The sequence below is a fragment of the Equus asinus genome, chromosome 16, assembly GCF_041296235.1.
Source record: "Equus asinus isolate D_3611 breed Donkey chromosome 16, EquAss-T2T_v2, whole genome shotgun sequence".
Taxonomy (NCBI): Eukaryota; Metazoa; Chordata; class Mammalia; order Perissodactyla; family Equidae; genus Equus; species Equus asinus.
Window position 1 is genome coordinate 1,221,037 of NC_091805.1, and position 11,165 is coordinate 1,232,201.

Below are 11,165 nucleotides of genomic sequence, written 5' to 3' on the forward strand. Positions count from 1 at the left end.
CCCTAAGCTGCTTTTAGTTTTTCCCTTTTTTCCTCACATTTTCCTGTGCTTTGTGTACAGTGGGGGTTTCTATTTTATAAGAAGTCTCTGATCTGTGTAGTATGCCATTCGCTAACAAAAACCGAAATAGGATTGTTTCTGTCCCACTTGGTTGCCCGACCCTCACCCCCTTCTGAGGCTGCATTTTAGCCTCCAAGTCCAGGGCCAAATGCCGCTCACAAACTTGAGCCAGTTCCTTTTGTGTTGCTGGTTTCGCACTCTGATTTTAATACTGCAATTAAAGACAGATTTTTATTTTCTCAAGAACTTTCTCTTGCAACTGGGGAATGGAGCTGACACAGCTGCTACTTTTAAGTGAGAAATTCTGTCATTCAAGAAGAGAAGCCGCCTGTTGAGCCATTCCTTTCCACGGGAGCTGGTCCCCTCAGTTCTCACGTGGGCCTTTAGGCGCCACCGTTCAGTCAGAGGACCTCCACCTGGCGTTCTGGTTCTCTGCACTTGCCTCTCTCTGCTCGTTTAATCCCCACAAAGACTGATAAAGTGATCTCCATTTTACGGAGACTAAAACTGAGACCCAGGTGCTAGCCGACCTGCCTAAGGTCATTTCACTTGTCCGTCATGGTGTGCGGCTTTAGTGATGGGGTTCTGTGAACTGGATTCCCGCCTCCACCACTGTGCACAGCCCCCCAGGAGGTCTGCAGGGCAGAGGCGAGTGAGCCAGAGCGCAGTTTCCAACTCAGAAGTCTTTGCTTTCCTAGGTAAAAGATTACTGGATGAAAATGTAAAGGGAGACCAAAAAAAAGGTATTTGAAGGTGAGGCAGAGACTAGGGCAGATTGGAATCTGGTGAAAGACTCAGACTTCGGAACAACAGTCAGAATAATTGGCTTGTGTATGTGCTCTCAAGGTTTGGAGGTGCTGGCTGGCTTATTGGGTAAAAAGATGAGTGTTTTCCCATCTTGAGGTTTGAAACAAATGGAGGTCTGGCTGCGAGCAGCATGGGCCCTCTCCAGGGAGCAGTGGTTTGGACGACTGCTCTGGGCTTGTAGTGAGCAGGCAGCAGTCCACGGTACAAACTTTGCACATGCTACCAAGGCCACTGGCAACAGCTCTTCAGTCAGAAAGGCCCAGGCAGCTCGTGAGACCTGTGTCCCTCGGGAGAGGGCCTGTCATCTGGGGGACGTGGATGTGTGGCGGGAGCGTGGATGTGGCACAGCCGTGCTAGGACTCATCTGTGTGAGAGCCTTGCTGGGGAGCCGACCTCAGGCTTTGGGAACCTTGGAAACAGCTCGTTCCCTCCTTCCTTCCTCAACAGTGTTTCGTAGGGCCTGCTCTGTGCCCACCACAGGGCGAGACACTGGGGATGCCACCTGCAAGAAGAACGTCAGTGTTCTCAGGGAGCACACGGGTAGCTGCAGTTCAGTGACCGTGACAGAGCTCAACCCCGGACTGAAGGCCTGGAGAAAGACCCTGAGCAAGACGGGACTGCCATCTGAGAAGGCAAGGACTAGCGGGTGTTAGCCAGACCAAGCAGGAGCTGCAGCCCGTGCCAAGGCCCAGCGGGGGAGAGCGCTTGGCTTTGGGGGATCTGGAAGAAGTTTAACACAGCACAAGTGTTGAGCACAAGCGGTGAAAAGATAAGGCCACAAAGGTAAGCAGGGCCAATCTCGGCCCATTAGCGTTTTAATAGTTTCCTGCACAATGAACAAGCTTTGGTTTAGTGTTATTGAAAACAGGCTTTCTTTAATTAACAAAATCAGGCAGGAAAAATGACTGTGGAGATCAAAGCCCCTGGCTGGCAGTACCAATAACTGACTCCTGTGTACAGAATGTCACCTTTTTCAGAAGAAACCAGGGTGAAAACTGTTCTCCTCTCGTGTGATGCAGAATGGTCCTCGCCAGTCCTCTGGGGGCCCGAGGACAGAGACCGCTTATTGAAGTTGCCCAACTATTCAGTGGAAAAGTAGGACTCAATCCTGGGTCCTCGGACACTGGACACTCCGCCTGATGAGTTGACATAAGTTCATAAAGCTCTTACCGTGAGGAATCCTGAAAGGTACAGAAGTCGAAAACCCAGTGCCGTCTTTCTGCACGATGACTCCTTGAGAGCAGGTACTGTGTTGATTGTGCTCATTGTGTCCCCAGAGCTCAGCATCCAGAGCGCCAAGCACACAGCAGTCTCCTCCTACTTGCTGAATGAGTGAAGAAATGCTCCAAATGGGGTATTCCAACATGAGAACCTAGGCGTGTCCACTCAGAGGCCCTGTCCACTTCCACTGTATTGGAAAGGGACGGAGGAGATGACCAGGCTTTGGCTGATTTGCCAAGGACAACTCATTTGGGCTGATAGCTCATCCAAACAAGAGCAGGAAGCCAGAAATGACTGGATTAGTGTGACCCAGTGGAGATAGCATCTCCTCTAGAGGGAAATGAGAATGGTGATGGCAGCTCAGGCCATGTTGGTGGGCAGCATCTTCTTTTGGGGCCGATGGAGAGTCAGGTCTGCGGGTGTGGGGCCCAGGTCCCCTGATTTGCGTGTTTCTGTTTTGTGTGTGAGTGTCCTTAGATAACCCGCCTTGCCTGGAGAAGAAAGCAAAGCGCCACACCCGGTTCTGGACTCCACATCAACAGCCTCCTTCCGCACTGTTCAACTTCGCCCTGGGGCCTTTGTTTAACTTTTTAATTTGGAAAACAGATTCTGCTGCATCACAGTCTGTTCCGCCCTCCCCACCCCCACCTCCCCCAGCACCCTCTCCTTTTTTTGCTTGAAGTGAAATATAGCTATCTCAGACAGACTTGTGTTTCCTTTTGTTTCTAAATGTGCATCCTGCCCTCTTAGTGAGGCAAGTATATCAGAGGCCTTTTAAAAAGTCGTTATTCTCATTAGGGTGTTTGTTGTTAACCAAGGAGTTGAGTTGTCATCACCTGTGTCTCGGCAAGCTCGTGACCAGATGTTGGAAGACAGCCTCAGTTTCCCGACCGCTCTCCTGTGGCAGAGGAGGGGCGGAGCCTACCCTGTCAGGTGCCCGCTGCCCCACGGGCTTCCTGCTTAGGATGCCTGCTAGATGCTGTCTGTGGGTCGTAAAAGCTGACCACTGTGAGTACTCCAGGGTCCCGGCAGAATGAAGTTAGAACTTCCACGGAGCCGTAAATTACGGGGCGGGAAGTGTGATAAAACTCCTTAGAGCACGCAGGGGAAGAAAGTCGCCCTGCAATGGTTAAATGAAATTTTATAGCACGTTCACTGTGGAGCTGTTTTGCATTACATGAGTTGAATACCTTAGAGACGCCACATCTGCAGGCACTTTATTAAATCCTTAGTCAGCACTTTCCAACCTGATGAGATTACTTCTTTGACTGGAGAAGAGGAGAGCTGAGCTCTGGTCCTGGGCTGCACTCCCTTTTGATGTTTCACCTTGAACACTGGGAGAGGACAATACCCTCCTCCCCCAGCACATCCCAAACTGTAGAAAGTGTGACTGTAACAGAGTGATTTTACTTAACTGGAGGCTTTGTGGGAGTGGGGATTTATGGACCTCCAAGACAGCCACAGCTGAGCTTTCCTGAGAAAAAAACAGATCAAAGCTCTGTGTTTACTTCCTTAATGTAAATGTATCGAGATAGCATCGCCCTGGATGGTGGTGTAGTATTGGAGCTCGCTGCAGATAAGGACAGAGGCTCCTTTGTAGTCCATCTGGATACAGGAGGTTGGATTAAGGGCTATAAAATGCAAAGGCAGAAACCATGTGAAAGGAAAGCTTATGTCAGTAAATGAAGACAGTTTTTTGACCCTTCCTAAATGAATTTTATCATGGCAACATTTTCCCATTGATTTGCTGCTCAACACCAGCAATTTAACAGTCTCAGATTTCTTCTGTATTTTTCCTGTATGACCCAAGAAGAAAATGCTCAGAATCATTCTTCAAGTAATGCTTTCTGTTATGCACTGCTCACATAGAAGATTTTATAAGAAAATTTCACAAGAGAAAAATGGGCTTTTCCAAACATTATCTTATCCATGTGGTGGTGTTAGTAGTTCATGGAAGTTTGTAGAAATCAGGGGCTTATGCACGTGTGACTGTCACTCTCATCAAAATGGAATTAGAAGCATCTTTAGCTACAAGTTGATCATGAGAAAATTCGGAAAAATGGATAAAATTGTTTTATCATTATAACTGTTTATCTGCCATCTCTGCAGGTAAATGATTTAATGAAAGAGACCTCATCCCCCTCAAAAAATAATTCACTGTGTGCTTCCCTAACCAACTGACTTCTCATTCTGGAGAGCCTTGGTCAAGGAGCTGGGTTGATTGTCATGAAGATTAGTGTGATGTCGAAATAAGTACTAATGGTCAAATTATAAGAGTGAAAAAGTTTAAGAATAGGTTTTGGTTTGGGCCTGAAAGGGTTAATTAAGTTTTTTTCATGGGTTATTAAAGACCCCCAACCCATGCCTTCAGGAGTCACATTGACACCCCACCACAGGGCAGCTCGACCTCGATTGACATGTTGCTGGTCAGAGCACAATAGCCTTCTGTGTCTGCAAATCATTGCTAAAATCATCTCAAGGAAAAAAAGTTTGAAAGCTTTAACGTTAGACAAAAGCCAAGAGCTGCAGTGTGCAGCTCAAAAACCCAGAGTCAGCAACTTCTATTGATTAAAAACTAACCTTTAAAGTAACTCTGAGAGTGTGTGGTTAGCATTTAAATTTAAACATGTCATGAGTTGATTTGTGTTACTGAATACCAACTCAGAAGGAGTAACATTCACATCGCATTTTTTTTCTAATTCCCTTAAGCAGCTAAAGTATTTCATGAAATGTCAATAGGGCAAAAAGAAAAAAAGGGCTGGGGGGGGCGCTGTCGATGCTGGGCCTTGCAGTTTTCTTTCCCATGCAAATATTCACCCCGCAAAGAAAAGTGTGGAGAGTGAAACACAATAATTAGTCCTTTGTCTAACTTTCCCAAGTGCCAGAGAAAGACAGATTAATTAAACATACAACAGTGTTGGTTTTTGGAGTGGGGGTCTTGCTTGCTGTGTAGGTCATAAATTAGGCAGAATAAATACTTCAATGTGTTTGCAGTGGGCCTGCTACGTCAGAGCCGCTGGAAGGCTGGTGGGAGGAGAGCGCAGGGTTTCTTGCTAATGATAGTCACGTCTGGGTCTGTCTGGTTGCTCTTAGCAACCAGACATGATGTAACACCAGGATGAACTTGAACTTGGGGGACTTGAAAGGAGAACAATAGACCAGAGCAATCAATAAAGCCTATTTCAGTGAAGGATTACCGAGCTGCTCTGGGGTAACCTTGTCGGCAAGGCACACGCTGAATAGTAAGATGTGTGAAGAAACTTTTTTTTGCTTTGCTTCTTAAGAGAAGTGCAGAGGCACTGCAGATTTTTGTAGCTCTGAGTTGTGTCCAGAAACTGTGGTACGGAAAACTGCTCCCCCTGCTGACGCGCTGGGCCCCGTGTCAGCTTCAGGAACGGCTAGGGAGTGTCAGTGTCAGACGGAGGGAGTCTGGAATGCCACGGCTGACTTAGAAAGGGTGAGAACAGAAATCGTAGGCATTATCCGCCGTACCCCAAGTCTGAGACCGTTGTCCTGGGAGAACGAGGCTCCACAGGGGCCCGGGGTCTGCTCTGGGGAGAGACCTCCCCAGGTGCCATTTGGAGTGTCCTACCCTGTCCTCCCGGCCGGTGAGGCTGAGGTGTGGGTATGTGCCGGGATGGCGTCCTTCAGGCCCAGGAGCTTTCTTGTGGTCCTCAGAGCATGGGGTCAGAGAATGACACCTAAAAAGCATGTGTAGCATGAGTGGTTCTCGGTTTAGGCTAGGTTTCTCAGCCCCTCTGGAAATCAAAGGTAGCTTGTGTGACCAGGAAATTCTGCACCGACCCCCACGTAGCCATGGTCTCGCTGTTGATCTGGATCAGACCAATCCTTCCTTTACCGACTTGATTCTCTTGGACATAGATGCACCTTCATCTGACTGAAGCAACCCAGAGGTAGCCCTTCCTGAGACTGTCAACTCAGAGAATTCAGAAGCATGCACTTTTGCTAGAAGTTGATGATTTTTCTGTGAATAATGATAAATGCAGTGAATTTGGCAGGGTATCTCTAGAGAAAAGCTGGCAAAAGCCATGTACTTTTTCTTTCCCTGAGGAGCTGACTCTGCTGTTGGACCACAGTGGCTCACTCTGTTTAGCTCACAAGAGGAATCCTGGCATCGAAAGTGTTGCCCAAAGCTCGTCCGCTGAGGACTCGTGGAAGGAGCAGGCAGCTGGTAGCAGGCCCCGCAGGCACACAAGAGGAGGGGCACTGGGCAGCAGCCTCGTGCCGTCCCTCTGCCCAGAAGAGGAGTGGACAGGGTGCAATCTCAGTACCACTCGGTTACTTTGTGTCATTTTTTGAAAATACTGTTTTAGGAATATTGGCCTGAAAGGAGCATTTTACGTTGTAGCATCTGCCTCAGGCACAGGTAGGGAGCTGGAGTGAAAGATGCTGCCACGCACCTGAGCCACCAGGCTCCTGGCACCGCACTTCTTCCCTTCCCCTCTGCTGTCTTGGGGCCACTGTCCATCCTCTGCCTGCTGCAAGGCCATGGCAGCCACTCAGTGCGCCTGCTCACTGGGAGGAGGCGCTGTGAAACCCCAGAGCAGCCTGCACCGCCGCGGGGCCCTCCCTGAACCCGTCCCCTCCACTTAGTGCTTCCGTGTCGAGAGCTTCTGTTCCAGGTGCTGTGCTTGGCACTGAGGATACAACGAGCAACAAGACGATCAATCCTCCTGCCTCCCCAAAGCTGCCCCACCCAACGGCCAGTCCCGCATGTGTATTTCAAGTGGGCACGAATGCTTTGTTTACAGGGCACGCTCAGAACATCGCAGACTCCAGCACCGCCGCTGACTTCCAGCTTCAGAGGAGTCAGATCAGTCTCCGTGTCTCAGGATTTACTGCTCATCGTTCCTTTGCTTTTCCCAGCAAATCCCTCCTCCATCCTGATTGCATGGGTGGAAGGGCAATTTCTAAAATACATTACTTTCTAAATTGTACCTCTAATTGCACTTTTCCTTTTGTCTTCCAGTCCTGGTACCTGGGATAAAAGTCGCAGCGTCCCACCATCCACCAGACAGACCACCTGACCCCTTCTCAACTCTGTAACACGGACGCATCCTCAACCCAGCGTGGTTACAACCTCACTGTCAGTGGGAGGGAGAGTCAAATCAACTCGTACATGCAAACAGCGAGCATATGGTCAAACAGCAAAGGCCATCACCTTTTGGGATTTTTTTTTAAATACTTTAGGGACTGTTGTAATTTTCTCATATGGTGCTGGAAATGGTTGGGCTTTGTAACACTGAGGTGTGTCCGTGGTCGCGTGAGCATTAGGCGATGTGGCGAGGGGAGGTGTGCGCTTGCTCACTGACTCCCCGTGGTCACACACCCTCCTTACGGAGCCTGGCCGTTTCACAGTATTTCATGGATTTACCCACAGTTGTGCACCTCCTCGAGCAGTCAGGAGGCACACAGAGAACTAAATCTTTTGTAGTAGCTGAGATCTGCAATATATAACTTACGGGACAGTCAAAGGGCAATGTTTTTCTGTAACATATTGGAAAGAGAAAATGCAGTTATGTTCCTTTCTTGTTTTCCTTTAGTTGGGTTTGGTTCAGCACTTAAACATGTAACACGGCCCGCAAGGACAGTGAACCACTCACGTCGCAGAACAAATCCGAAATGGCAAACTACTACTACTACTATTCAGTTTTTTAAAAGTTTTGAAATGCTGCACTTACATCTAAAAAACCATTTTTTTCAACAATTTTCAACAATGACACACAAATTCACATGGAAATGGGGAAGATGGTCTGTTTTGACAGAAACTGACAGGAATCAATCAAAACAATCGAATTTTGAATTGAGTAAAGTGCAATTTCATTGGATAGCTAAATATCTTTGTAAGATAGAGATTGTTGAAAATTCTATTTTTGTTTTTCAAGTCCTTCCACCCCAGGACTCTAAATTATTGGGGTAAAAAACAGCCTTGCAAGAAAAAGGGGAGCTATTTTTGCTTTTTATGTTTTTTATTGTTAAACTTGTATCCCTTTAAAAACTGAAGGAAAATTTAAAAAAAACAAAAAAACAAATCTAATGGTGCTTTTACCACAATATGTTAACTACATTAAATGCTAATTAATTATTTTCTGTTATCAAAGCACATAACTAAAATGAAATCATGGTATCTGTTAATTTTATAAGCTAGAAGTCACTATAATGGATAATGCCAATTCTGAGAATATTTACATGTATTCGGCAACATAGGATTTATCAGTTATCAGACACTTCATTGTACCAGAGATTGTCCAGAAATTTTAAAGACCTTTGCGCCCCTGAACTGGGCTATGGGAAAAAAATAATAATAAAAATGAAACCAATGCTGACACAAATGCTGGTACCCATTCAGATCAGGGTACTTGTTAGGGAAAAAAAAGTTTGCACCCCCAAATGTCCTGTATCTTATGTAAAAAAACACAAAAAACAAACAAAAAAAAAAAACAAAAAAAGTGCAAGTGATTTTTCTACCAGACAGCGAAGCGCGCCTTGCTTCCCGGGCACCGTCAAGAAGGTTCCTGTGCTGTACGTAGATACGCATCCTGGCGGCAGCCCGCCAGGGAGAGGCTCTGCATGTTCTAGTGTTAGTCGCTAATTTTTATATAGTTAATGTAGGATAAAGTAGAATGCATTAAGACACAATATTGTAATCCCTCCTTAGGCACTTGCCTTTAAACTATGTTTCCAGCCCTTCAGAAGGGTTCTACTGCTGTCCTATACAATCAAGTAACTGAAATTCTTGGGAAGACACTTTGCTCCTCATCTTTCCCCCAAAACGATGTTGTTTTGTTTTGTTTTTTTTCCTTAATTTGCACGAAAACAAAAATTCCATATCAATGTGCCTTGCCCTGGATAGCGATTATTTGTGGAATTGTTGCACACGCTCCTCTATTGAAAGGGGTTTTCCCTCGTCAAGCATTTGGAGACACTTTTTGTAAATGTGACTTTACGTCGGCCATCGTCAGTTTCCACACCTAGCACTGAGTAGGGTTAGTCGTTCCGCAGATAGGCGTAGTCTTTATTGTCCTCGTGGTCAGTGGCAGTGCTATTCTGAGATCTGTAGATGCTTAGAATATCAGTATTTTGGATGTTGCTGCATTTTACAATTTATTTGGAGTCTTCCTTTATTTTCCCCCCAGATATATGAAAATATGCAATACCTGCTTATATCGTGTAGAAAAGCTTAGCGATTATTAATTTTTCTTTTATTTTTTTTATTTGACCAAAGTCAGTGCTGCACTTGACGCAGTGTGTTTTAGATGTTTGTCTTTGTACTTTTTTTTGTGATTTTTGAATGCACGTGTGCAGGAAGGGCTCCTCTTAGAGAAGCAGTCAAACTGTGAAGCACTGAGCTGACCCTGCTTCAAGCAATTTTGTTTTTACAACTGTTCCTTTCACAAGCAAGCCTTAAAAAAAAAAGACAACTTCCTTTTTCTTCAGCTCCCACACCCCATTTTTCTTAGCAGACTGCAGTCAATCCACATTCAATGAAAGTATATAATGCCCATTTTTATATGCACGTTTTTAAACTTCCAAGTTCTGAAAATTGTTTACTGGTTATCTCTATTTAAGGAAAAAAAAATAAAATAAAACATTTTGGATTTTCATACGTGTCTGATAAGTGGTTGAGTAGTCGTTGGCGCTGCTGTACGGTGTGATTGTCAGTATGTGGTGTCACTTCCTATAGCCAGCCAGCATCCTTTGCCTTCCCCCATAGCTCTTAGCTGGGCATTACTTTATTATGACATATGTGCACTAAAAAAAGAAAAAAGAAAAAAAAATAGCAGCTTTCAGTGCTTCACAGTGAAGGGAAAAAGCCTAGACAGACATTTTGTCAGGGCCTTGCAGTAAGCCAAGGCATGACCAGTAAATTGGTTGTATATACAATAAAATCGCACCCTTTTTTAAAACAAAACAAACTAAGCAATAGTTTGGGCAGTTTTAGTTGTTTGTAGTGAGCATGTTGTAGTTATGACTGCAAAGAGAGAGAATAAACTGCCGACTCAGAAGACATGTGATTTGTATGTTGTATAGTTTTATTGATTATGCTGATTTATCCTACCCGATTTTATAATGCAGGATTTTTGTATGTTGTTTAAATGAAGAAAATTTCTGTCAAATTAGCCTAGTGAAATTTCTGATTGTTCTTACAAAGGCAGCATTCATAGAATTGCTTTCTTTCTTTCCCATCCCCCCCCCCCCCCGCCCGACCTTTGGGAACTGGATTTAAGTTTAAAACTTTCCTGTTTCCTTTTTTTTGTAAGTATTTAAATACAGTTTTTCTCTCAATGGTATAGCATATTCCTATGCTTGAGAAGTATAGGTCTACTGAAAAACCATTGTAAATGGATGTTACAAGTATGCTGTATTTTTGAAGGTATTTTGTTGTATTAAGTTTGATGAAGCTAAAATTAGGGAACTCTGAACAGAGTTGCAGGAAAAAAATGTTTTAAAGGCTTTAAAACATTAGGGAGGCAGTCCAGGGTGATAACGAACAGGGGTTAAGTATTAAATACACTAAGTTACATTTTTGTTCATGTTTCATTGTCCAGAAAGCAGCAGGAAACTGTAGTTCAGGTGTGATCAAGCAGGAAAAAAGAAACCCCAACCATGCGAGTGTCTACCTGTTTAGATTAAAAGCCAGGCAGAGACGTGCGAGGAAGACCAGCTACCTGGGGTGTGTAGACTGAAAGACCGAGGGCTTTCAGCGTGTGGTTCCGACACACATTGGAGTTTTTCTCTCCCATCAAATGGCATTAACAATATTGGCAAAGAGAAGTCCGTCAAATAACTCTCTGTTTTTTCTTTGGGAACTGAAGTCAGAGGCACAAACACTAAACCGTATTTTTTTAATATGCTTTTTTCTGGCCCATCCCCCTGCCACTAACATGCTCTTTGCTGGTCACTCGGGGGCAGAGGCCCGCTCCCCAGTGCCGCCCTGTCCATCCCAGAGGCTTTTTCTTTCCTTTGAGGTTTGAGCTGACTTTTCTGTTCCTTCACGCCCTGGCATGGCAGTCACTTAGAGTCAGCTCCTCCCCTCCCAACCCACCCGCCCGCCC

The 11,165-nt window shown here is 45.4% G+C and overlaps 1 protein-coding gene across 11 annotated transcripts in view; it reads left to right on the plus strand.

Moving 5' to 3' along the window:
• NFIA (nuclear factor I A) overlaps positions 1-9,713 on the plus strand; it is a 348,179-nt gene extending 338,466 nt beyond the window's left edge. For all 11 annotated transcript variants that reach the window (XM_070486374.1, XM_070486375.1, XM_070486380.1 and 8 more), the window contains one exon: positions 7,079-9,713. In XM_070486374.1, coding sequence (XP_070342475.1) covers positions 7,079-7,096 — 18 coding nt within the window. In that variant the 3' untranslated portion in view covers positions 7,097-9,713. The remainder of the gene's footprint in view (positions 1-7,078) is intronic.
• Positions 9,714-11,165: the final 1,452 nt, after the last annotated feature.